This window comes from Hemiscyllium ocellatum, chromosome 47, assembly GCF_020745735.1.
Source record: "Hemiscyllium ocellatum isolate sHemOce1 chromosome 47, sHemOce1.pat.X.cur, whole genome shotgun sequence".
Lineage (NCBI taxonomy): Eukaryota > Metazoa > Chordata > Chondrichthyes > Orectolobiformes > Hemiscylliidae > Hemiscyllium > Hemiscyllium ocellatum.
In genome coordinates, this window is record NC_083447.1 from 7,898,020 (window position 1) to 7,925,879 (window position 27,860).

At 49.3% G+C, this 27,860-nt stretch overlaps 1 protein-coding gene across 2 annotated transcripts in view; it reads left to right on the top strand.

The window, feature by feature from the left end:
• Positions 1-1,930: 1,930 nt before the first annotated feature.
• Positions 1,931-27,860, top strand: part of LOC132836681 (serine/threonine-protein kinase MRCK beta) — a 47,683-nt gene continuing 21,753 nt past the window's right edge. The window contains exons 1-8 of one of the 2 annotated variants that reach the window (XM_060856076.1): positions 1,931-2,212; positions 5,936-6,027; positions 8,997-9,080; positions 10,387-10,482; positions 13,137-13,285; positions 21,409-21,502; positions 22,570-22,770; positions 27,130-27,390. In XM_060856076.1, the coding sequence (XP_060712059.1) occupies positions 2,008-2,212; positions 5,936-6,027; positions 8,997-9,080; positions 10,387-10,482; positions 13,137-13,285; positions 21,409-21,502; positions 22,570-22,770; positions 27,130-27,390 (1,182 nt within the window). In that variant the 5' untranslated portion in view covers positions 1,931-2,007. The remainder of the gene's footprint in view (positions 2,213-5,935; positions 6,028-8,996; positions 9,081-10,386; positions 10,483-13,136; positions 13,286-21,408; positions 21,503-22,569; positions 22,771-27,129; positions 27,391-27,860) is intronic. The other variant, XM_060856077.1, reaches the window with a different exon arrangement.

The following is a 27,860-nucleotide window of genomic DNA, read 5'->3' on the forward strand; positions in this document are numbered from 1 at the left end:
GTGGTATTATCATTGTACGTCAACATTCTGGAGTTTATCATTAACCACAAACTCAACTGGGCCAGCTATATAAACACAGTGGCTACCAGAGCAGGTTAGAATCCTGTGGTGAGTAACTCCCCTCCTGACTCCCCAAAGCCTGTCCCACCATCTACAAGGCACAAGTCAGGAGTGTGAGGGAATACTCCCCACTTGCCCCTGGATGGGGACAGCTCCAACAACACTCAAGAAACTTGACATCATCCAGGGCAAAGCAGCCCCCACTTGATTGGCACCACATCCACAAACATTCCCTCCCTCCACCCCCCGACGCTCAGTAGCAGCAGTGTGCACCATCTACAAGATGCCCAACAGAAATTCACCAAAACCCTCAGGCAGCACCTTCCAAACCCGCGGCCACTTCCATCTGGAAGGACAAGGGGCAGCAGATACATAGGAACACCAGCCCCTGCAAGCTCCCCCCCACTCACCAGCCTGACTGTGGAAATATATCGCCGTTCCTTCAGTGTCGCTGGGTCAGAATCCTGGAATTCCCTCCCTCAGGGCATTGTGGGTCAACTCACAGCACATGGACTGCAGCGGTTCAAGAAGGCAGCTCACCCCCACCTTCTCAAGGGGCAACACGTTCTAGTCAAGATGAAAGTGATGCTGGAAAAGCACAGCAGGTCAATTTTCCTGCTCCTCGGATGCTACCTAACCTGTGTGTATTTCCAGCACCGCTCTAATCTTGACTCTAAACTCCAGCATCTGCAGTACCCACTTCTGTCTACAACAAATGCTAGCCCAGCCATCAATACCAACGCCCCAGAAGGAAAAGAAATAAAAGTTAGCAATCGGTCAGTCATGGGATCTCAGATTTTGGGATTGCATTGATTTTCCCCAACTGTTGCTCTTACAGATGATGAGGGACATCACCTCTGCCTTGATGTTCCCCTGTCACTGCAGCCTCAGCGATCTCACCTGCTTCTCCAACCTGTCTCAGTCTGCCTGTCTGCCTCATCCTGGATCATATCCTTCAACTCCAGCTCCAAGTGGAAACGAATTCCTCACTGAGTCAAATTACCGGAGTTCTGAAATCACTCAGCAGCTCAGGCAGTATCTCGAGGGAGTGAGAGAAAGAGAGAGTGAGAGAAAGAGAGGTAGAGAGACCGAGATTGATCTCATGTTTCGGAGGGATGACCTTCTTCTCTGCTAACAAGACCTCAACTCAAAAAGTAATGAATGCTCTCTTAAAACAGTGTAGAGGGAGCTTTACTCTGTATCTAACCCCGTGCTGTCCCTGCCCTGGGAGTGGTTGATGGGGACAGTGTAGAGGAATCTTTACTTGTATCTAACCCTGTGCTGTCCCTGTCCTGGGTGTGTTTGATGGGGACCATGTAGAGGGAGCTTTACTCTGTATCTAACCCCATGCTGTCCCTGTCCTGGGAGCGTTTGATGGGGACCATGTAGAGGGAGCTTTACTCTGTATCTAACCCCATGCTGTCCCTGTCCTGGGAGCGTTTGATGGGGACCATGTAGAGGGAGCTTTACTCTGTATCTAACCCCATGCTGTCCCTGTCCTGGGAGTATTTGATGGGGACAGTGTAGAGGGAGCTTTACTCTGTATCTAACCCTGTGATGTCCCTGTCCTGGGAGTGTTTGATGGGGGACAGTGTAGAGGGAGCTTTACTCTGTATCTACCTAATATCATGATTGCTGTTCTCCACCTGACAATGACATTGAGCCCAATCAGCCTGAAGATTGTCAGGAATTGTCCTTTCTACCAAGAAACAAAACATTTTTTGATGTGGCAAAATGTCCAAAATATTAAGTGTGCACCAATAATTCTTGCTTTAAGAGCTGAGCTGATTGTGGTCAACAGCAATTCAAAGCAGGCAGAACTAGTTACTCAGTTGGTCGCTGAGGGCACAGCGAAAACAACAGGAGGGAGAGAGAACGGGGAACAACTGTCGGGGAGGATGTGCCGAAGAGTTTCTCCAGCTTCACAATTCCGGACAGTGATCGGAAATGACTTTCCATCTCGGATCTTGTGAGTGTGACTTTAAGACCGCAATGTCAACCGAGGTGAGGCTGAGAGAGTTACAATCGCTGACCCTGGCGGGGATGTCACTCTGTCCCGAGGGGCTGCTGGACGTTCTCGTCTGCATGGTGGAGGAGCTGAGCCGCTCCGTTTTGTCGCGAGAGAAACACGTCCAGGATTTCCTGGCCTGGGGTAAGCCAGAGCGGAGGAAGTCCCCCTCCACGTTGTCCGTTATCGCGCGCACGCTGCTCTGAGCCGGGCCGGTGAGTGGTCCTGTCTAAATCGGGGAGGGTGGACCGGGAGCGGCGCTGACGGAGTGCAGTACTGTCAGAGAGGCACATTCCAAGCTGAGGCTTGGAAGTTCCAGTTGGTGGCCTGATGACTGGGGAAGGTATTACGGTCATATTCGATTACTTACAGTGTGGAAACAGGCCCTTCGGCCCAACAAGCCCACACCGACCCGCCGAAGCACAACCCACCCATACCCCTACATTTACCCCTTACCTAACACTATGGACAATTTAGCATGACCAATTCACCTGACCCGCACATCTTTGGACTGTGGGAGGAAACCGGAGCACCCAGAGGAAATCCACGCAGACACGGGGAGAACGTGCAAACTCCACATAGACAGTCGCCTGAGGCGGGAATTGAACCCAGGTCCCTGGCGCTGTGAGGCTAACCACTGTGCCACCGTGCCGCCCATTGTTGCGGAGCAGCGCAGGGATGGGGTTGTAGCTGGTAAAAACAATGACTGCAGATGCTGGAAACCAGATTCTGGATCAGTGGTGCTGGAAGAGCACAGCAGTTCAGGCAGCATCCAACGAGCAGCGAAATCGACGTTTCGGGCAAAAGCCCTTCGTCAGGAATAAAGGCAGAGAGCCTGAAGCTTCAGTCTCTCTGGTGTTATCGCTGGCCTGCTCCCAACGTTAGGAGATAGTGAGGCCTGCGCGTTTTGGAGAGACAGAGTCAGCAAGTGTACCCCATTGTTAATCAGAAATAATTAAACAATCAGAAATTAATCAGGACTTGTACAATTAAAAGGAACGGCCTTGGGTAGTGTTGCAAAGTGTGGTGCTGGAAAAGCACAGCAGGTGAGGCAGCATCTGAGGAGCAGGAGAGCCGACATTTTGGGAATATTTCATCAGGAATGTTAGTCCCAATATTCACCAACAACAAATAGAACGGGAGGAGATAGAGGAATAGGCCATTCGGCCCTTCCAGCCTGCTCCACCATTCAATACGAGCATGGGCTGGCCATCCAACTCAGTTCCCACCTTCTCCCTCAGTGAAGGTGAAAAATGCAACTCATAAGCGATTCCGGATTTGCAAACCTTTGTCACCTGAGGACCAACTCAATCTGACAAAACAGGACTAGATTAGATTACTTACAGTGTGGAAACAGGCCCTTCGGCCCAACAAGTCCACACTGACCCACCGAAGCGTATACCACCCAGACCCATACATTTACCCCTTCACCTAACACTATGGACAATTTAGCATGGCCAATTCACCTGACCTACACACGTTTGGACTGTGGGAGGAAACCGGAGCACCTGGAGGAAACCCACGCAGACACGGGGAGAACATGCAAACTCCACACAGTCAGTTGCCTGAGTTGGGAATTGAACCCGGGTCTCAGGTGCTGTGAGGCAGCAGTGCTAACCACTGTGCCACCATGCTGCCCTTAAAATGATCCTAGGAATCACTTATTTTACTTGACCTGCCGACTGAGAAACCTTCAAAATTATTATCTATGTCGGAAAAGTTTAAATATTTTGCTGCATTGTTTTTACTGCAAGAACCATTACGTCATTACATTAAGTAATATTCCATGTTAGCATTAATGGCCCAGTGGTTAGCACTGCTGCCTCACAGTGCCAGGGATCTGGGTTCAATCCCACCCCCAGTGTTAGATTGGGGTGGACAAAGTTAAGCATCACACAACACCAAGTTATATTCCAACAGGTTTATTTGGGAGCACTAGCTTTCAGAGGGCTGGTGCGGTGTGATAATTAACTTTGATGATGTACAGGTTAAGTGGATTGGCTGTGGGGAATGCAGAAATAGTCAGGGTCTAGGTGGGATGCGCTTCAGAGGACTTGATGGGTCGAATGGCCTGCTTCCACACTATGGAGTTTCTAAAAATGCAGGCAGCACGGTGGCTCAGTGGTTAGCACTGCTACCTCACAGCGCCAGGGACCCAGGTTCAATTCCAGTCTCGGGTGACTGACTGTGTGGAGTTTGCACATTTTCCCTGTGTCTGCGTGGGTTTCCTCTGGGTGCTCCGGTTTCCTCCCACAATCCAAAGATGTGCAGATGTGTAGCAGAATTTGCCGTGCTAAATTGCACCATACTGTTACGCCCATTGGTTAGGGGTAAGTGCTGGGAAATGTGATTGGGTGGGTTACCCTGCAGAGGGTCAGTGTGGGCTGAAGGGCCTGTTTCCACACTGTTGGGATTCTATTCTAGTCAGGTTTAGCAGCATCTGTGGAGAGAAATCAGAGTTAACATTTCAGGGCCCAGTGACCCTTTCTCAGGACTGATGGTAGCTCAGAAAATGTCAGTTTTTTAGGGGTGGCACAGTGGTTAGCACTGCTGCCTCACAGCGTCAGAGACCTGGGTTCAATTCCCACCTCAGGCAACTGTCTGTGTGGAGTTTGCACATTCTCTACTGTGTCTGCGTGGGTTTCCTCCCACAGTCCAAAGATGTGCAGGTCAGGTGAATTGGCCATTCAATTGCCCATAGTGTTAGGTGCATTAGTCAGAGAGAAATGGGTCTGGGTGGGTTACTCTTCGGAGGGTCAGTGTGGACTGGTTGGGCCGAAGGGTCCGTTTCCACACTATAGGAAATCTAATCTTATGCAAAGGATGGGGGATGGTAAGGGGTTAACAATAGGTGGGATTAGCCCCGAGAGAGAAAAGGACAGATAAAGGAGTGGGTAATGATCTGACTAGGAAGGTGAATAGCTATTAATGGGGACTGTTAATGTCTAACAATGGGTTATGTGCAATAGCAGACCATCTGATCACAAGGCCTGGTGTGTGGGGGTTGGGGTAAGGTTGTGGGAGAGCTCAAGCCCTGAAGTTGTTGAACTCGATGTTGAGTCCAGAAAGCTGCCGGGTCCCCGAGGGGGAAACGAGGTGCTGCTCTTCCAGCTTACGCTGAGCTTCACTGGAACACAGCAGCAAGCCTGAGACAGGGATGTTGGCCAGGGAGCAGGGTGGGGGTGTTGAGGTGACAGGCAACTGTAAGCTCAGGGTCTTTTTTTGTGGGCAGAGGGTAGGTGTTCTGCGAAGAGGTGACCCAGTCTACCCTTCATTTCCCCAGTGTGGAGGAGACCGCATTGTGAGCAGCGAGTGCGGCAGACTGGATTGTGGGAAGAGATCCAACTCAGCCCCACCCCCACCTCCCATTTATCTCTCCACCCCAGAGGCTCCCAGCCTCATTCCTGATGAAGGCCTTTTGCCCGAAACGTCGATTCTCCTGCTCCTCGGATGCTGCCTGACCCGCTGTGCTTTTCCAGCACCACTCTGATCTCCAGCATCTGCAGGCCTCACTTTCGCCCTGGATTGTGGGACGTGGCCTGGTGTTACGAAGGGGGATATATTAATTTTCCCTCCGCCTTTCCTGACATTGTGTCGCCCTCTGTGGGGAGTTGGAGGGGCTGCCATGTTTTCTTTTAGATTAGATTAGATTCCCTACAGTGTGGAAACAGGCCCTTCGGCCCAACAAGTCCACACCGACCCGCCGAAGAGTAACCCACCCAGACCCAATTACCTCTGACTAACGCACCTAACCTATGGGCAATTTAGCATGGCCAATCCACCTGACTTGTTGAAGGTAGGAGTGATCCCCGAACAAGATGGAGAGGGTAGAGTTCCTCAAGGCCTGTTGTTTTATATTTTGACCAGCTCGGCCCATCGCGTGTGAGGTGAAAGCGTTGCAGCTTCAACAGAACGACTTTGAAATCCTGAAAGTCATTGGCAGAGGAGCGTTCAGTGAGGTAGGCAGTCACGGGGCCAATCCCCGGGCTTAGACTTTTTTAATATAACTCCCCTGTCACCCTCAGCAGAGTTAGGCCAGCACCTGCTATTGTCTCTCTCCTCCAAATGTCTGGTGGATTAGTCCATCTTCACGCTGCCAGGAGCAAATATAACATCCACTTGGCAAGACTACAAGGCCAGGGTTATGAGATGATTGGGGAGGTGCCGGTGTTGGACTGGGCTGTACAAAGTTAAAAGTCACACACCACCCGGTTATAGTCCAACAGGTTTAATTGGAAGCACTAGCTTTCGGAGTGCTGCTCCTTCATTAGGTGGTACAAGGGATTTACAGCACAGAACAGGCCATTCGTCTCAACCAGTCCATACTATGTTCCACATCAGCTCCCTCCTGCTGTTTCTCACCTTCTTTCCTCCAATCCCCTCAAAATGTCGGGAGGAGGTTGGTAGCATTGGATTTAATGATCCCTAGAGCCTAGGCTGTAGGCCCTGAGTGAGTGGGTTCAAATCCTACCGTGTTAAACATAGGAAAACACATTAGGGAGATGTAAACACATGGATGATGATGGGATAGTGTAGGGGGATTGGCTTAGATTAGTTCACAGGTCGGCACAACATCGAGGGCCGAAGGGCCTGTTCTGCGCTGTATTGTTCTATGTTCTATAAATTTAATGAATCAAACTTGCAAGTCTTCAAATATCATATTTGGAATTGTAAATCAGACTCAGTTTAAAAAAAATATAATCTGGAATTGTAAAATTAGTCTCTGTGTTTCAAGCAACTAAAATCTGAAATTGTAAATTGGTCTCAGTCATCTATCACTGTTTGTTGCAAAGACTCATCTGGTTCACTCATGCCCTTGAGGGGGGTAAATCTGCTGTCCTTTCTTGGTCAGGCCTACACATGACTCCAGACCCACAACAACGTGGCCGACCCTTAATCGACCTTTGAAATGACCCATCCTGGGTCATCATTATTGAACAGTAAATGAACTGGACTCGCTACAGCGATAGGTTTGGCTAGGTCAGAAATACAACGGCTAGTAACTTCCCTCCTGACCCTCCAAAGCCTGTCCCACCATCTACAAGGCACAAGTCAGGAGGGTGATGGAATACTCCCCACTTGCCCCTGGATGGGGGCAGCTCCAACAACACTCAAGATGCTCGACACCATCCAGGACAAAGCAGCCCCCACTTGATTTTGTGATTAATACTGTTTTGGATGCAAAATGAATCAAGAGATAGAGTCATAGAGACCCATAGGCCCAACCAGTCCATCCCATAGGGCATTGGGTTACTGATCCAAGATGGCAGTGAATGGTGGAGCAAGGCTTGAAGGGCTGAATGTCTCATTCAGAGTCGGGAGTGTGTTGCTGGAATAGCACAGCAGGTCAGGCAGCATCCAAGAAGCAGGAGAGTCGAACTTAATCCTCATTCCTGATGAAGGGGTTATGCCTGAAACGTTGACTTTCCTGCCCCTCGGATGCTGCCTGACCTACTGTGCTTTTCCAGCACCACACTCTCGACTCTGACCTCCAGCATCTGCAGCGCTCACTCTTTCTTGGAAGTCTCATCCGTCTCTAATTGCACACAGGAGCAGTGTGTTATGGATTTAATGGAGGGAACCAAATTCAAACAAGTCTACTACCCCAATAGCCCTCCTCTGAACCTCCTGACCCACTTCCAATGTTCCTCCACCTCCCACCTCCTTTATTCCCAGGTTAACCCCTCACGCTCCAGCCCTCATCCCCCTCCAATCTCCCCTTCCCTCTGACTCCTGCTCCCTCCTGTAGATTCCATAATGCTCCAGAAGTCATCCATCCAGCATTCACCATCACCTTCCTCCAATTTAGAACTCCAACTTTTAGATCTGGTCTATCCTTTTCCATCACTATTTTAAAACAAATAGAATTATGGTCACTGGCCCCAAAGTGCTCCCCCACTGACACCTCAGTCACCTGCCCTGCCTTATTTCCCAAGTGTCGGTCAAGTTTTGCACCTTCTCTAGTAGGTACATCCACATACTGAATAGATTTACAAAGATGTTGCCAGGGTTGGAGGGTTTGAGCTATAGGGAGAGTCTGAACAGGCTGGGGCTGTTTTCCCTGGAGCGTCAGAGGCTGAGGGGTGACCGTATAGAGGTTTACAAAAATTATGAGGAGCATGGATAGGGTAAATAGACAGTCTTTTACCAGGGGTGCGGGAGTCCAGAACTAGAGGGCATAGGTTTAGGGTGAGAGGGGAAAGATATAAAAGGGACCCAAGGGGCAACTTTTTCACACAGAGGGTGGTACGTGTGTGGAATGAGCTGCCAGAGGAAGTGGTGGAGGCTGGTACAATTGCAACATTTAAAAGGCTGGGTACATGAATAGTGAGAGTGTGGAGGGATATGGGCTGGGCGCTGGCAGGTGGGACTGGATTGGGTTGGGATATCTGGTCGGCATGGACAGGTTGGACTGAAGGGTCTGTTTCCGTGCTGTACATCTCTATGACTCTAAGCGACACCAACAGGTGGGGGGGATGGGGGGGGGGGTGGGGAATGCAAAACAGACGTCCCAGTAGACTGGGTGAGTTAATGGGGGCGGGCTTTGAGAAGATTTGTAGCTCAGGTCAAGGTTTGCTCGCTGAGCTGGAATGTTCGTTTTCAGAAGTTTCGTCACCACACTAGGTAACATCTTCAGTGAGCTTCCAGATGAAGCATTGGTGGTGTAGCCCACTTTCTATTTATATGTTTGGCTTTCCTTGGGTTGGTGACATCATTTCCTGCAGTGATGTCACTTCCTGCAGTGATTTCCTGTTCTTTTTCTCAGGGGGTGGTAAATGGGATCCAAGTCAATGTGTTTGTTGATAGAGTTCTGGTTGGATGGGTTAATGGGAGTTTGGGGACCTTGAGGTCTCTCTGTCCCAGGACAGTGTGCACCATTGGGTTGCGGGTGGGCAGAATGTGGTCAGTGTCCTGCATTCCCTCCTAGATCGCCGTAGTCAGGCTGAAGTACACGGACAGGGTGTATGCGATGAAGAGGATGAACAAGACGGACATGTTAAACCGGAAGGAGGTAAGAAAGTTTGGGATTGCCTGGGACCCACAGTCTTTCTGAGCAGGCATTGTAATCCAGTCAGGGCAGTGGACCAGATTAGAGTGGTGCTGGAAAAGCACAGCAGTTCAGGCAGCATCCAAGGAGCAGGAAAATAGGCATTTCGGGCAAAAGCCCTTTATCATTCCTGATATAATTCCCTCACTACACTGTCCCCCATCAAACACTTCCAGGTCAGGGACAGAATGGGGTTAGATACAGAGTAAAGCTCCCTCTACACTGTCCCCATCAAGCATTCCAAGGCAGGGACAGCACAGGGTTCGATACAGAGTAAAGCTCCCTCTACACCATCCCCTAATGAACACTCCCAGGTCAGGGACAGAATGGGGTTAGATACAGAGTAAAGCTTCATCAACACTATCCCCCATCAAACACTCCCAGGACAGGGAAAGAACTGGGTTAGACACGGAGTAATACTCCCTCTACACCATCCCCCACCAAACACTCCCATGACAGGGACAGCACGGGGTTAGATACGGATTAAAGCTCCCTCTACACTGTCCCCATTAAACACTCCCAGGACAGGGACAGCACGGGGTTAGATACAGGGTAAAGCTCCCTCTACACGGTCCCCATCAAACACTCCCTGGAAAGGGAAAGCACGGGGTTAGATACAGATTAAAGCTCCTTCTACACTGTCCCCATGAAACACTCCCAGGACAGGGACAGCACGGGGTTAGATACAGAGTAAATCTTAATAGGCTGGGGCTGGTTTTGAGGGGCATGGATAGGGTAAATAGACAAGGTCTTCTCCCTGGGGTGGGGGAGTCCAGAACTAGAGGGCGTAGGTTTAGGGTGAGAGGGGCAAGATATGAAAGGGACCTAAAGGGGCAATGTTTTCACACAGAGGGTGGTACGTGTATGGAATGAGCTGCCAGAGGAAGTGGTGGGGGCTGGTACAATTACAACATTTAAAAGGATAGGTACATGAATAGAAAAATGTTTCGAGGGATATGGGCCAAACACCGATGGATGGAACCAGTTCAGGTTGGGTAACCCTTGTCCACATGACGAGTTTGCTTCCTTGCTGTCTGACTCTGTGATGGCTTCATGACCTGCACAGACACGATGGAACGAATGGCCTGTTTCAGTGCTGCATTACTCTGAAGGTCAGGGACAGCAGTGGGTGGGAGGCGGGGAGAGGGGGGATTGCTGGATTTCTACTCGGGTGATCAGGTGATCTCACTGTTACAGCGAGGTGTGCGTTGGAGTTTTTGTGTTGGAGCCATTAACCAGGTAACAGGTTTATCTCCGATGATCTCTTCAGACCGTTCATTTCCGTGAGGAACTGGATGTCCTCGTCAATGGGAACACTCGGTGGATCACCAGATTACACCACACCTTTCAGGACGAACACCATCTGGTAATGTTCCACACTCTGTTTTGCTTCCAATGGACTGTTCCATGGGATGTGGGCGTCACAGCGCAAGGTGTCATATATTGCCCCTGAATGGCCTGTTGGGGCCATTTCTGAGGGCAGTTAAGAGTCAACCACATTGCCATGGGCCTGGAGTCACAAGTAGGCCAGACCAGGTGAGGGCAGCAGATTTCCTTCATGAAATTTGTCCATTGGATGTTCACGCCACTGGCTAGGCCAGTATTTGTTACCCGTCACTAGATACCCCTTGGGTTTAATACCACTCGCTGATAGTGTCATGGTCACCATCACTGAGACTAGCTTTCAATTCCAGATTAGGGCGGCACGGTGGCACAGTGGTTAGCACTGCTGCCTCACAGCGCCAGAGACCCGGGTTCAATTCCCGACTCAGGCTACTGACTGTGTAGAGTTTGCACGTTCTCCCCGTGTCAGCGTGGGTTTCCTCCGGGTGCTCCGGTTTCCTCCCACAGTCCAAAGATGTGCGGGTCAGGTGAATTGGCCGTGCTAAATTGCCCGTAGTGTTAGGTAAGGGGTAAATGTAGGGGTATGGGTGGGTTTCGCTTCCGCGGGTTGGTGTGGACTTGTTGGGCCGAAGGGCCTGTTTCCACACTGTAAGTCTAAGTCTAAGAATCCCAGCAGTTGCCATGTCCCCAAAGAGCAATGGCTAAATCTCTGGCTTACAGGAAGTGGCAGTGTGGCTCAGTGGTTAGCACTGCTGCTTCACAGCGCCAGGTTCGGTTCCACCCTCGGGCGACTGTGTGGAGTTTGCACATTCTCCCCGTGTCTGCGTGGGTTTCCTCCAGGTGCTCTGGTTTCCTCCCACAGTCCAAAGATGCGAAGGTTAGGGTGGATTGGCCATGCTAAATTGCCCCATAGTGTTCAGGGATGTGCAGGTTAGGGTGGATTGGCCGTGCTAAATTGTCCAATAGTGTCCAGGGATGTGCAGGTTAGGGTGGATTGGCATTGCTAAATTGTCCCATTGTGTCCAGGGATGTGCAGGTTAGGGTGGATTGGCTGTGCTAAATTGTCCCATAGTGCCCAAGGATGTGCAGGTTCGGGTGGATTGGCCGTGCTAAGTTGCCCCATAGTGTCCAGGGATGTACAGGTTAGGGTGGATTGGCCGTGCTAAGTTGCCCCATAGTGCCCATGGATGTGCAGGTTAGAGTGGATTGACCATGCTAAATTGTCCCATAGTGCCCAGGGATGTGCAGGTTAGGGTGGATTGGTCATGCTAAATTGTCCCATAGTGCCCAAGGATGTGTAAGTTAGGGTGGATTGGTCATGCTAAATTGTCCCATAGTGCCCAAGGATGTGCAGGTTAGGGTGGATTGGCCGTGCTAAATTGTCCCATAGTGTCCAGGAATGTGTAAGTTAGGGTGGATTGGTCATGCTAAATTGTCCCATAGTGCCCAAGGATGTGCAGGTTAGGGTGGATTGGCCGTGCTAAATTGTTCCATAGTGTCCAGGAATGTGTAAGTTAGGGTGGATTGGTCATGCTAAATTGTCCCATAGTGTCCAGGAATGTGTAAGTTAGGGTGGATTGGCCGTGCTAAATTGTCCAATAGTGTCCAGGGATGTGCAGGTTAGGGTGGATTGGCCGTGCTAAATTGTCCCATAGTGCCCAAGGATGTGCAGGTTCGGGTGGATTGGCCGTGCTAAGTTGCCCCATAGTGTCCAGGGATGTGCAGGTTAGGGTGGATTGGCCGTGCTAAATTGCCCCATTGTGCCCAGGGATGTGCAGGTTAGGGTGGATTGGCCGTGCTAAATTGCCCCATTGTGCCCAGGGATGTGCAGGTTAGGGTGGATTGGCCATTGGGAACATGGGGTTATGGGGATAGGTAGGGGATAGGATTGGCCATGATCCAACTGAATGGGGGAGTGGGCTGAGTGTTCTTTGCTGGTTTCTTGCTTGTATATACACCCTGTGATGATGTTGGGGTTAAGAGTGCGGTGCTGGAAAAGCACAGCAGGCCAGGCTGGAATAGAGGCTTGAAATCCCCCACCTCGCTGTCCGTTCTGAAAGGGTTCTGAAAAGACAAAAAAATTGGAAAATATGTAGCCTCATTCCTGATGAAGGGCTTACACCTGATACATCGACTCTCCTGTTCCTCAGATGTTACCTGACTGGCTGTGCTTTTCCAGCACCACATTCTCAGACTCTGATCTCCAGGACCTGCAGTCCTCACTCTCTCCTGTACGGATGCGCCTCATTTTCCTCATGCCATTAGATTACCCACAGTGTGGAAACAGGCCCTTCGGCCCAACAAGCCCACACCGACCCTCCGAAGTGTAACCCACCCCTCCTATATTTACCCATGACTAATCCACCTAACACTACGAGCAACTTAGCCTGGCCAATTCACCCGGCCTGCACTTCTTTGTGACTGTGGGAGGAAACCGGAGCACCCGGAGGAAACCCACACAGACACAGGGAGAACGTGCAAACTCCACACAGTCAGTTGCCTGAGGCGGGAATTGAACCCGGGTCCCTGGCGCTGTGAGGCAGCAGTGCTAACCACTGAGCCACCATGACAGCACAGTGGGGCCCCATTGCCTTCCAAAGGTTAAGGGAGTTGAATTTTTCTTTTGCCGATGTCTGCTCTCTGAGAAAGGAATTTGTGTGATTTTCCCCTTTTCAGTATTTCATCATGGATTACTACGCCGGCGGAGACTTCCTCACTTTGATGGGCAGGTTCGGTGATCGCTTCCCAGAACCTATGGCCCAATTCTATCTGGCAGAGCTGCTGCTGGCAATAGACTCTGTCCATCAGCTTGGCTTCATCCATCGGTAAGACCCCACCTGCCAGCATTCCATTTATTATTGGCGTGTACCTGGGTACAGTGAGAGCTTTTGTTCTGCATGCAGTACAAGCAGATCATACCACACAGAGTGCGTTAGGGTGATGTAACAGAGCGAGGAATACAATGTTCTGGCTGCAGAGAAGGTGCGCAGAGATCAACATTATATTTAAAATCTGAGATGTCCATCCATCAGTCTGAAAACAGCAGGGAATAAGCTGTTCTTGAATCTGTTAGAACGTGTTTTCAAACTTTTATATCTTCTGCCCAATGGAAGGAGGTGGAAGGGATTCTGACCGGGGTGGGAGGGCTCTCTGATGACGCTGGCTGCCTTCCCGAGGCAGTGGATGAGAGGCTGGTCATGGACTGGGCTGTGTTCACATCTCCCTGTAGTTTCTTACAGTCCCGGGCAGAGCAGTTGCCGAACCGGGCCGTGATGCATCCAGTTGGAATGATTTCTGTAGTGCATCTGTAAAAATTGGTAAGGGTCTTTACAGACATGCTGAATTTCCTTTGCCTCCTGAGGAAGTACTTAGTTTCCTAGAGTCTTATGGTCACAGAGACGTACAACACGGGAACAGACCCTTCGGTCCAACTCATCCATGCTGACTAGCCATCTTAAATTAACCTAGTCCCATTTGCCAGCACTTGGCCCATATCCCTCCAAACCCTTTCTATTCATCTACCCATCCAGATGCCTTTTAAATACTGTCATTGTACCAGCCTCCACCACTTCCTCTGGCAGCTCATTCCATACACGTACCACCCTCTGTGTGTAAAAATTGCCCCTTAGGTCCCTTTTAAATCCTTCTCCCTCTCACCCTAAACCTATGCCCTTGAGTTCTGGACTCCCCAACCCCAGGGAAAAGACTTTGTCTATTTGCCCTATCCATGCCCCTCATGATTTTATAAACCTCTATAAGGTCACCCCTCAGCCTCCGACGCTCCAGGGAAAACAGCCCCAGCCTCTCCCTGTAGCTCAAACCCTCGGGCTGTGTGAGGTGCAGAGCAATTGATGGGCTCAGTCTATCCAGTCGTCTGGGCGTTTGATCTGGTGAAATCGGTGAAAGGTTACCGACTAAGTCTCTGCTGAGGGTGGGAGCTGGAGTGTAGGCCGCAGCATAATGGATGATTGTTCACTTTGTGGGATGTGGGTGTCACTGGCTGGGTCCAGCATTTATTGCCCTGTCCCTAATTGTCCCCTTGGGAAGGTGGGGGTGAGCTGCCTTCTTGAACTGATGCAGTCCATGTGCCGTGGGTTGACCTACAATGCCCTGAGGGAGGGAATTCCAGGATTTCGACCCAGCGACACTGAAGGAACGGCGATGTATTTCCAAGTCAGGGTCAGGAGTGGAGGGGAACTTGAGGGGTATCTGCCGTCCCTTGTCCTTCTAGATGGAAATGGCCGTGGGTTTGGAAGGACTATGATCCAGACTTTCCTGTGACTGACCGTGTGGAAACTGTGATTGGTTTGTTTCCACGGTGACCGAGAATATATTGAAACTCCGAATATCGCCAGAACAAAATCGAATGCAGTGGTAGTGACCCCACCTCTGAGCCAGGATCCCCACCTGCTCCACAACTTGTGGCATAACATCTCTGAGTGGGTCAATTCAGGGAAAGATATCCGTAAAGGCTGAAGGAGGGTTCTTATAGCACAGTGGTAGCATCCCTACATCTGAGCCAGGGGAGTCCAGTTCAAGTCCAGTCTGCTCCAGACGGTGTGTCATAACATCTCTGAACAGGTTGCTTTGGGAAATTATCAAGAGCCAGGCTCTTATGCTGCAGTGTCCCTGCCTCTGAGCCAGGAGGCCTAAACTCAATTCCCTCGGAGACTGCTGGAGGTCAGAGTCGAAGAGCGTGGTGCTGGAAAAGCACAGCAGGTCAGGCAGCATCCGAGGGGCAGGAGACTCAGCGTCTTTCCTGATGAGGAGCTGATGCCCGAAACATTGATTTTCCTGCTCCTCGGATGCTGCCTGACCAGCTGTGCTTTTCCAGCACCACACTCTCGACTCTAAACTCAACTCCCACCTGTGTACGAACAAATCTGAAAGGAATCTCAAACAAATCAGGTAAAAAAGTACTCAAAGCACATTCAATGTTTACCTCTGATAGTCTCTTGTTGGTACAGAGTTTGAGTATTATTACAAAAAGACATGAGGTACGCCAACAAAGATATTTGCCCCATCAGGACACATTTTCAAGAATGGTATATCTCAGCAGGAACAACAATTTTTTCCGTGTGAGAAGAGAGCACCAAATCTGGCACACAACTGTGCCTGGTGTACTATCCAATCAGAGTCCAGTTGCCAACCAATCGGAATAGTCCCCTCACGCTGTATGAGTGACTGTCCCCTTTCTGACCTGGTATTCTTGTGGATGTGTCCTGATGGGTGCAAGATGGAAGGCTTTGGCACACTTTTCATTATGTGCAGTCAGGACTGCAGATGCTGGAGGTCGGAGTCAGTAGATGTGAAGCTGGAAAAACACAGCAGGTCCAGGATGCAGCCGAGGAGCAGGAAAGTCAACATTTCAGACCAGGAACCTTCCTCAGGACTGGGGAGGGGAACGGGAGCCCAGAAATAAATGGAAGGAGGAGGGGTGTGGGGCTGGGGGAAGGGTAGGTGAGACGGTGATAAGTGGACACAGGCTGGGTGGGGGTTAATGTGATTGGTCAGTGGGAAGGTGGAGCGGATAGGTGAGTAGGAAGATGGACAGGTGAGGACAGGTCAGAGAGGTGAGGAGGAGGGGCTGGAGGAGTGACTGTCCCCTTTCAAACCTGGTATTCTTGTGATTGTGTCCTGACGGGTGCGAGATGGAAGGCTGGACATAGGGTAAGGTTGGGGGTGGGGGGGATTTTGAAGCTGGTGAAGGCAATGTTGAGGTTATTGGGCTGTAAGCCCCCCTCCCTGGTGAAATATCAGGTGTTGTTCCTTCAGTTTCCGTCTGGCCTCGTTCTGAGGAGGAGGCCAAGGAGGGGGTGTGTTGCCAGGGGGAGTGGGACGGTGGGGGGAATTAAAATGGATGGCAACCAGAAGGTCAGGTTGGTTGATGCGTGGAGAACGTAAATGCTCCGCGACCCTCTGCCAGAGTCTGCATTTGGTCTCCCTGGTATAGAGGAGACCACACTGGGAGCAATGGATACAATAGACCAGGTTGGATTATTATAGACAATAGACAATAGGTGCAGGAGTAGGCCATTCAGCCCTTCGAGCCTGCACCGCCATTCAATATGATCATGGCTGATCATTCCTAATTAGTATCCTCTTCCTGCCTTATCTCCATAACCCTTGATTCCACTATCTTTGAGAGCTCTATCCAACTCTTTCTTAAATGAATCCAGAGACTGGGCCTCCACTGCCCTCTGGGACAGAGCATTCCACACAGCCACCACTCTCTGGGTGAAGAAGTTTCTCCTCATCTCTGTCCTAAATGGTCTACCCCGTATTTTTAAGCTGTGTCCTCTGGTTCGGCACTCACCCATCAGCGGAAACATGTTTCCTGCTGCCAGAGTGTCCAATCCTTTCATAATCTTATATATCTCAATTGAGGCCTAGCTGGGAAATAACTGACACCACAGGCAAGAGCCCCCTCAGATGATGAACTGGCCATACTCAGTGAAGAAGACAGCGAGGGTCAGAGAGAGAACACAAATGATGGGCAGGAGGAACAGAGATAAAAGGAGACTTTTCTATTTCCAACATCCCACAGGGCGAGTGAAAAGCAGGTGCTTGTGTACGGCGGCTGGGAGTTGGTTTAGCTCAGTTGGCTGGATAGTTGGTTTGCAAAGCAGTGTGACACTAACAGTTCCCAGCGTGGGCTGGGGTAACCGTGAGAGTCCGTCCTCTTGGCTGAGGATGTGGTGACCCTCAGGTTAAATCACCAGCAGTCATCTCTCTCGCTCTCTCTCTCTCTCTCTCTCTCTCTCTCCCCACCTCTGTCTCTCATGACAAAGCAACCCCATGATCCGGTAAGATTATAGCAACTTGGATGTCATTCTACATGTGATCCCCAGGCTAACGCTGGTGGGATTTTAGAATCAGCTCAGTTTGTTAATTGGCAAACAAAACGAAGAGAGGTTTTTGCAGCTAGCGCGTGATTAGGGTCTGGAATGCAGGACTGGAGACAGTGATAGAGGCACGGCTTTCCAAGAGGTTAGCACCGCTACCTCACAGTGTCAGAGACCCGGGTTCAATTCCAGCCTCAGGCAACTATCTGTGTGGAGTTTGCACATTCTCCCCGGGTCTATGTGGGTTTCCTCTGGGTTATAGTCATAGACATACACAGCATGGAAACAGACCCTTCAGTCCAATCCGTCCATGCTGACCAGATATCCCAACTCAATCTAGTCCCACCTGCCAGCACCCGGCCCATATCCCTCCAAACCCTTCCTATTCACATACCCATCCAGATGCCTCTTAAATGTTGCAATTGTACCAGCCTCCACCACATCCTCTGGTAGCTCATTCCACACACATACCACCCTCTGCGTGAAAAAGTCGCCCCTTAGGTCTCTTTTATATCTTTTCCCTCTCACCCTAAACCTATGCCCTCTAGTTCTGGACTCCCCGACACCAGGGAAAAGACTTTGTCTATTTATCCTATCCATGCCCCTCATAATTTTGTAAACCTCTATAAGATCACCCCTCAGCCTCCAATGCTCCAGGGAAAACAGCCCCAGCCTGTTTAGCCTCTCCCTGCAGCTGAGATCCTCCAACCCTGGCACAGCCTTGTAAATCTTTTCTGAACCCTTTCAAGTTTCACAACATCTTTCCAATAGGAAGGAGACCAGAATTGCACACAATATTCCAACAGTGGCCTAACCAATGTCCTGTACAGCCGCAACATGACCTCCCAACTCCTGTACTCAATACTCTGACCAATAAACAAAAGCATACCAAACGCCTTCTTCGCTATCCTATCTACCTGCGACTCCACTTTCAAGGAGCTTTGAACCTGCACTCCAAGGTCTCTTTGTTCAGCAACACTCCCTAGGACCTTACCATTAAGTGTATAAGTCCTGCTAAGATTTGCTTTCCCAAAATGCAGCACCTCGCATTTATCTGAATTAAACTCCATCTGCCACTTCTCAGCCCATTGGCCCATCTGGTCCAGATCCTGTTGTAATCTGAGGTAACCCTCTTCGCTGTCCACTACATCTCCCATTTTGGTGTCATCAGCAAACTTACAAACTGTACCTCTTATGCTCGCATCCAAATCATTTATGTAAATGCCGAAAAGTAGAGGACCCAGCACCGATCCTTGTGGCACTCCACTGGTCACAGGCCTCCAGTCTGAAAAAAAACCCACCACCACCACCCTCTGACTTCTACCTTTGAGCCAGTTCTGTATCCAAATGGCTAGTTCTCCCTGTATTCCATGAGATCTAACCTTGCTAATCAATCTCCCATGGGGAACCTTGTCGAACGCCTTACTGAAGTCCATATAGATCACATCTACTGCTCTGCCCTCATCAATCCTCTTTGTTACTTCAAAAAACTCACTCAAGTTTGTGAGACATGATTTCCCATGCACAAAGCTATGTTGACTATCCTGAATCAGTCCTTGCCTTTCCAAATACATGTACGTCCTGTCCCTCAGGATTCCCTCCAACAACTTGCCCACCACCGAGGTCAGGCTCACTGGTCTATAGTTCCCTGGCTTGTCCTTACCGCCCTTCTTAAACAGTGGCACCATTTTTGCCAACCTCCAGTCTTCCGACACCTCACCTGTGACTATCGATGATACAAATATCTCAGCAAAAGGCCCATCAATCACTTCTCTAGCTTCCCACAGAGTTCTCAGGTACACCTGATCAGGTCCTGGGGATTTATCCACCTTTATGTGTTTCAAGACATCCAGCACTTCCTCCTCTGTAATATGGACATTTTGCAAGATGTCACCATCTATTTCCCTATAGTCTATATCTTCCATGTCCTTTTCCACAGTAAATACTGATGCAAAATATTCATTTAGTATCTCCCCCATTTTCTGTGACTCCACACAAAGGCCACCTTGCTGATCTTTGAGGGGCCCTATTCTCTCCCTAGTTACCCTTTTGTCCTTAATGTATTTGTAAAAACCTTTTGGATTTTCCTTAACTCTATTTGCCAAAGCTATCTCATGTCCCCGTTTTGCCCTCCTGATTTCCCTCTTAAGTATACTCCAACTTCCTTTATACTGTTCTAACGATTCACTCGATCTATCCTGTCTATACCTTACATATGCTTCCTTCTTTTTCTTATCCAAACCCTCAATTTCTTTAGTCATCCAGCATTCCCTATACCTACCAGCCTTTCCTTTCACCCTGACAGGAATATACTTTCTCTGGATTCTTGTTATCTCATTTTTGAAGGCTTCCCATTTTCCAGCCGTCCCTTTACCTGTGAACATCTGCCTCCAATCAGCTTTCAAAGGTTCTTCTTAATACCGTCAAAATTGGCCTTTCTCCAATTTAGAACTTCAATTTTTAGATCTGGTCTATCCTTTTCCATCACTACTTTAAAACGAATAGAATTATGGTCACGGGCCCCAAAGTGCTCCCCCACTGACACCTCAGTCACCTGCCCTGCCTTATTTCCCAAGAGTAGGTCAAGTTTTGCACCTTCTCTAGTAGGTACATCCACATACTGAATCAGAAAATTTTCTTGTACGCACTTAACAAATTCTTCTCCATCTAATCCCTTAAACTAAGGCAGTCCCAGTCAATGTTTGGAAAGTTAAAATCCCGTCCATAACTACCCTATTATTCTTACAGATAGCTGAGATCTCCTTACAAGTTTGTTTCAATTTCCCTCTGACTATTGGGGGGTCTGTAATACAATCCCAATAAGGTGATCATCCCGTTCTTATTTCTCAGTTCCACCCAAATAACTTCCCTGGATGTATTTCCAGGAATATCCTCCCTCAGCACAGCTATATTGCTATCCCTTATCAAAAATGCCACTCCCCCTCCTGTCTTGCCTCCCTTTCTATCCTTCCTGTAGCATTTGTATCCTGGAACATTAAGCTGCCAGTCCTGCCCATCCCTGAGCCATGTTTGGGTAATTGCTATGATAGTCCCATGTTCCTAACCATGCCCTGAGTTCATCTGCCTTCCCTGTTAGGCCCCTTGCATTGAAATAAATGCAGTTTAGTTTATTAGTTCTACCTTGTCCCTGCCTGCCCTGATTGTTTGACTCACTTCTGTTCTCAGCTGTACCCGTCTCAGATCGATCTCTTTCCTCATTATCTCCCTGGGTCCCACCCACCCCATCTTAAATCCACCAGTTTAAATCCTCCCAAGCATTTCTAGAAAATTTGTGCTCCAGTTACCTCCCACAGGCCAAAGATGTACAGGTTAGGGTGGATTGTCCATGCTAAATTGTCCCGTAGTGCCCAGGTTAGGGTGGACTGGCCATGGGAAATTTCCCCATAGTGTTCAGGGATGTGTAGGTTAGGTGCATTAGTCAGGGGTAAATGTCGTGTCATAAGGAAATGAGTCACTCTTCAGTGGGTCAGTGTGGACTTGTTGGGCTGAAGGGCCTGGTTCCACATTGTAGGGAATCTATAATGAGCATCTCATCCAGACCCACAGCCAATCAGCCCAATTCCCCACAGCTAGCCCACACATCCCTGGACAGTACTAGATGATTTCCCATGGCTAGTCCATCCTAACCTGCACATCCTTGTGATGGTGGGAGGAAACCCACACAGACACGGGGAGAATGTGCAAACTCCACACAGACAGTCTGCCCGAGGCTGGGATTGAACCTGGGTTCCTGGCGCTGTGAGGCAGCAGTGCTAACCACTGAGCCACTGTGCTATTTTAAGTGCTGGGCCCAGCCAGTGACACCCACTCCACCATGGAAGAATTTCAAAAAGAAAATGGACTGTGAGGGTTCACTAACTTGAGGTTGTGGTGACCCTGGTTGGGTTTGATCCTAATTTCAGGAAGATGGGTTTAAGGCCCAACTCTGGGTATATCCCAGCAACACATGGGAAACATTAAAAAGCTGAGGGACAGACCCCACAAAATCCCATCGATCAGAATTCTTTGAGCACGTGTGAAAGGGTGGTTTGTGTTTGAAACTCTGATGGTCGCACGAATTGAGATCTGTTCTGTCTTCTCAGGGACGTGAAGCCAGATAATATCCTCCTGGATGTGAACGGTCACATCAAGCTCGCTGACTTTGGCTCCTGTCTAAGGCTGGGGGTTAACGGTCAGGTAAGGACCCGACCCTGCGTTTCCTTAAGCACTCATCGTCGCGGGCTGAGTTTTAAAGGACAGATAGGCCTCACATCCTGGGCTTAGCACGGCAGCGCAATCAGGTCATCAGGAAAGCGAATTGAGCATTCGTATTAAATCGTGAGGGGAGTCACAATTTTTAAAAATTCATGAGGGCGCCCCTGGCTGGGTCAGCATTTATTGCCCATCCCTAATTGCCCCGGAGGGCAGTTAAGAGTCAACCCCATCGCTGTGGGTCTGGAGTCACGTGATGGCAGTTTCCTTCCCTAAAGGGTATTAGTGACCCAGATGGGGATTTTCCCCTCAAAAATTGGCATCGTTACAGACTTATTTTCAAACTTTTATTGAATTCAAATTCCACCATCTATCATGGCAGGATGCGAACCCAGGTCCCTCGAACTTTAAGGAGAAAGTGAGGTCTGCAGATGCTGGAGATCAGAGCTGAAAATGTGTTGCTGGAAAAGCGCAGCAGGTCAGGCAGCATCCAAGGAACAGGAGATTCGACGTTTCGGGCATAAGCCCTTCTTCAGGAATGGGCTTATTCTTCAGATTCCTGAAGAAGGGCTTATGCCCGAAACGTCGAATCTCCTGTTCCTTGGATGCTGCCCGGCCTGCTGCGCTTTTCCAGCAACACATTTTCAGCTCCCTCGAACTTTAGCTGTGCCTCTGGATTAACAGTCTTAGCGATAATATCACCAGGACATCACCTCGCTGATGACAGGGCTTCAGTTCAGAATCTAATGGTGACCTCAGTACGCCATAGGATACACTCCCCATCCCGACTTGGAAATATATCGCCATTCCTTCAGTGTCGCTGGGTCAAATTCCTGGGACCTCCCTCCCTAATGGCATTGTGGGTGTCTCTAAACTAAACGGCTCGCAGTGGTTCAAGATGGCGGCTCACCCCCACCTTCTCAAGGGGCAGTTGGGGGAAGGGGTGGTAAATGCTTGCAGTTGATTTCCCCCCTCCAAATCGTTGAACACTCCAGGGCAGCGCAGAGAGTTGGCAATGCCACATCCCTCACCCTGTGCCACCTTCCTTCCAGGTATGGTCAGCTGTTGCTGTGGGTACGCCTGACTACATCTCCCCGGAGATCCTGCGGGCAGTGGAAGACCCCTCGGCGATGTACGGCCCGGAGTGTGACTGGTGGTCGTTCGGCATCTGCTGTTACGAGATGCTCTTTGGACAGACCCCCTTCTACGCTGAGACCCTGACTGAAACCTACAGGAAGATCCTCAACTACAAGGTGAGGGACAAGGGCGAGATCGTGGGGTCGGAGGGCACAATATCGCGCAGGGCGATGGGCCAAGAGCTGGCACAAGGGATTGGGTTAGAGAGGTGGTTGGGTTATGATCAATTGCCTCCAGTAGATCTCTATGGCTTAATGGCATCCCAGCAGATCCCAGTACAGAGGCTAGAGATGGAATCCCATGTAGGCCCATACCAGGTAAGGATGGCAGTTTCCTTCCCGAAAGGTCAGTGAACCAGACGGGTTTTTCCAACAATCGACAATGGATTCACAGCCATCAATAGGTTCTTAAGACATAGGAGTAGAAATTAGGCTATTCAGCCCATCGAATCTGCTCCACCATTCAATCACGGCTGATAAATTTCTCCTACCCATTCTCCCGCCATCTCCCCGTAACCCTTGATCCCTTCGATACCCAAGACCCTGTCTATCTCCGTCTTCAATATACTCAATGACCTGGGAGAAAGTGAGGACTTGGGAATGTGGACAAGCACAGCCAATCAAGCAGCCTCCGAGGAGCAATGGAGTCAACGTTTCGAGCATAAGCCCTTCATCAGGATGAAGACCCACATTCCACACACCACACATTCCTGATGAAGGGCTTTTGCCCGAAACGTCGACTCTCCTGCTCCTTGGATGCTGCCTGAACGGCTGTGCTTTTCCAGCAACCCGCCTTTTGACTACTCAATGACTAGGCCTCCACAGCCTTCTGTGCAAATGAGTTGCAAAGCTAGATTGTCCTGGACTCAAAACGTTTACTCTGCTCTCTCTCTCTCTCTTTTTCTCTCTCTCTCTTTTTCTCTCTCCCTCTCTTTCTCTCTCTCTCTTCACTGACAGACCTGCTGAGTTTCTCCAGCACTTTCTGTGTTCGTTTCAGGTCTCCAGCACAATCCTACTTTTTCCAAGAGATGGGAGAAGCCATGATGGGGGGAGGGGTGTTACCTCTCAGAGTTGTACACGCAAGGAATCAGGGACGGGTGTTGTTTGGTGTTGGCAGCTGGAGGTCAGTTGGTTGGATGGCTCGTTGCTGATGCCCAACAGGATGGGTATGATCCCCGTGCTAGCTGAGCTCACCCACAAAGGTTCCACCTTCTAAACCTTGCCCATTGTGTCAGGTTAAACTCACCACCAGCTGTCACTCTCTCTCTCTCTCTCTCTCGTGGAAGACTGGGACTATGGCGATGTATCCTTACCAAATAAAGGAGACAAGAGGTGCTGCATTGTGGGAAAGCAAATCTTAGCAGGACTTATATACTGAATGGTAAGGTCCTAGGGAGTGTTGCTGAACAAAGGGACTTTGGAGTGCAGGTTCATAGCTCCTTGAAAGTGGAGTCGCAGGTAGATAGGACAGTGAAGAAGGCGTTTGGTATGCTTTCCTTTATCGGTCAGAGTATTGAGTACAGGAGTTGGGAGGTCATGTTGCAGCTGTACAGGACATTGGTTAGGCCACTGTTGGAATATTGTGTGCAATTCTGGTCTCCTTCCTATCGGAAAGATGTTGTGGAACTTGAAAGGGTTCAGAAGAGATTGACAAGGATGTTGCCAGGGTTGGAGGATTTGAGCTACAGGGAGAGGCTGAATAAGCTGGGGCTGTTTTCCCTGGAGCGTCGGAGGCTGAGGGGTGACCTTATAGAGGTTTACAAAATTATGAGGGGCATGGATAGGATTAATAGACAAAGTCTTTTCCCTGGGGTCAGGGAGTCCAGAACTAGAGGGCATAGGTTTAGGGTGAGAGGGGAAAGATATAAAAGAGTCCTAAGGGGCACTTTTTCATGCAAAGGGTGGTGCGTGTATGGAATGAGCTGCCAGAGGAAGTGGTGGAGGCTGGTACAATTGCAACATTTAAGAGGCATCTGGATGGGTATATGAATAGGAAGGGTTTGGAGGGATATGGGCCGGATGCTGGCAGGTGGGACTAGATTGAGTTGGGATATCTGGTACGCAAGATTCCAAAAGTGGCCTAACCAATGTCCTGTACAGCCGCAACATACCTCCCAACTCCTGTACTCAATACTCTGACCAATAAAGGAAAGCATACCAAATGCCTTCTTCACTATCCTATCTACCTGCGACTCCACTTTCAAGGAGCTATGAGCCTGCACTCCAAGGTCTCTTTGTTCAGCAACACTCCCTAGGACCTTACCATTCAGTGTATAAGTCCTGCAGCACCTCGCATTTATCTGAATTAAACTCCATCTGCCACTTCTCAGCCCATTGGCCCATCTGGTCCAGATCCTGTTGTAATCTGAGGTAACCTTCTTCGCTGTCCACTACACCTCCAATTTTGGTGTCATCTGCAAACTTACTAACTGTACCTCTTATGCTCGCATCCAAATCACTTATGTAAATGACAAAAAGTAGAGGGCCCAGCACCGATCCTTGTGGCACTCCACTGGTCACAGGCCTCCTGTCTGAAAAATAACCCTCCATCACCACCCTCTGTCTTCTACCTTTAAGCCAGTTCTGTATCCAAATGGCTAGTTCTCCCTGTATTCCATGTGATTTAACCTTGCTAATCAATCTCCCATGGGGAATCTCGTTGAACGCCTTACTGAAGTCACATCTACTGCTCTGCCCTCATCAATCCTCTTTGTTACTTCTTCAAAAAACTCAATCAAGTTTGTGAGACATGATTTCCCACACACAAAGTCATGTTAACTATCCCTAATCAGTCCTTGCCTTTCCAAATACATGTACATCCTGTCCCTCATGATTCCCTCCAACAACTTGCCCACCACTGAGGTCAGGTTCACTGGTCTATAGTTCCCTGGCTTGTCTTTACCACCCTTCTTAAACAGTGGCACCACGTTAGCCAACCTCCAGTCTTCAGGCACCTCACCTGTGACCATCCATGATACAAATATCTCAGTAAGAGGCCCAGCAATCACTTCTCTAGCTTCCCACAGAGTTCTCGGGTACACCTGATCAGGTCCTGGGGATTTATCCACTTTTATGTGTTTCAAGACATCCAGCACTTCCTCCTCTGTAATATGGACATTTTTCAAGATGTCACCATCTATTTCCCTATATTCGATAACTTCCATATCCTTTTCCACAGTAAATACTGATGCAAAATATTCATTTAGTATCTCTCCCATCTCCTGCGGCTCCACACAAAGGCCGCCTTGCTGATCTTTGAGGGGCCCTATTCTCTCCCTAGTTACCCTTTTGTCCTTAATGTATTTGTAAAAACCCTTTGGATTCTCCTTAATTCCGTTTGCCAAATCTATCTCATGTCCCCTTTTTGCCCTCCTGATTTCCCTCTTAAGTATACTCCTACTGCCTTTATACTCTTCTAAGGATTCACTCGATCTATCCTGTCTATACCTGACATATGCTTCCTTCTTTTTCTTATCCAAACCCTCAATTTCTTTAGTCATCCAACATTCCCTATACCTACCAGACTGTCCTTTCACCCTGACAGGAATATACTTTCTCTGGATTCTCGTTATCACATTTCTGAAGGCTTCCCATTTTTCAGCTGTCCCTTTACCTGCGAACATCTGCCCCCAATCAGCTTTTGAAAGTTCTTGCCTAATAGCGTCAAAATTGGCCTTTCTCCAATTTAGAACTACAACTTTTAGATCCGGTCTCTCCTTTCCCATCAATATTTTAACTCTAATAGAATTATTGTCGCTGGCCCCAAAGTGCTCCCCCACTGATACCTCGGTCTCCTGACCTGTGTTGGAGGCATGAGATTGTGAGGAACTGACTGAACTGGAGTTGGCAACCCAGGGGCTCAGAGCTCCCATAGTTCACCTCAGTGACCACTGAAGGCTAAAACTGGTGATTTACTCAACCCGCCCCCCCCCCCCCCCCCCCCCCCGCCACGTTCCTCAGGCTTCAATAATCTGGGTGGAATTTAATAAATGACTGGAGATAAGGAGAAACCTCTTCAGCCAGAGAGTGCAGAATCTATGGAAATCACTGCCATAGGAGGCTGTGGAGGTTGGGTCATTGAGTATATTTAAGACGGAGATAGATAGGGTCTTGAGTATCGAGGGGAGAAAGGGTTATGGGGAGAATGGGGTTGAAAAACCTATCAACCATGATTGCATGGCAGAATGACTCAATGGGCTGAATGGCCTAATTTCTGCTTCTTTGCCTGTTGATGACTGTAAATCCATTATCGATTGTTGGAAAAACCCGTCTGGTTCACTAACCTTTCGGAAAGGAAACTGCCATCCTTACCTGGTTTGGGCCTATATGGGACTCCAGACCCACAGCGATGGGTAAATTGCCCTCTGGGGCAATTAGGGCAATCAATGCTGGTCCAGCCCACGCCACCTTCATCCTGTAAATGAGTAAAAAAAAATTTAAAATAAATCTTCGTATGTTCTTCCCAAACGCCCTCAGGACAATCTTCAGTTCCCGGATTCTGTTCATGACGTGTCAGATGAGGCGAGGACCTTTATCCAGGGCCTGGTTTGCAGTAGGGAGGAGAGGTTGGGACGGAATGGCATTGCGGACCTGAAGGGGCACGCGTTCTTCAGGGGCGTCGAGTGGGACGTCATCGATAAGAGTGAGCCCCCCTTCGTCCCGACGATCACCAGTCACACGGACACCTCGAACTTTGATGTGGAGGATGAGAATTTCAGCAGCCCGTCCCTTCCTCAGGCACGTTCTCTTCTCCTCCTTACCTTGGCTTTCGTCGACGGTTTCCTACTCGGCGGGGGGGGGATCGGCTGCGCGGTCGACAGACAGACGTGACACCTAGATTTTTTTAAAAAAAATCTTCCACTCAGGCACTCATCAGGACTTGTGCAAGAATACCAAATTTCAAACGACCCCAACACCATGACCGTGATGCCAACCTCAACCAGTCCCACCTGCCTACGCTTGGCCCATATCCCTCGAAACATTTCTTATTCATGTACTTCTCCAAATGTCTTTTAAACGTTGTCAGAAGTCACATGACACCAGGTTATAGTCCAATAGGTTTATTTAAATCACAAACTTCACCTGACGAAGGCCCAGTGTTCTGAACACTTGTGATTTTGAATAAAACTGTCAGACTATAACCTGGTGTAAAAAGTGAGGTCTGCAGATGCTGGAGATCAGAGCTGAAAATGTGTTGCTGGAAAAGC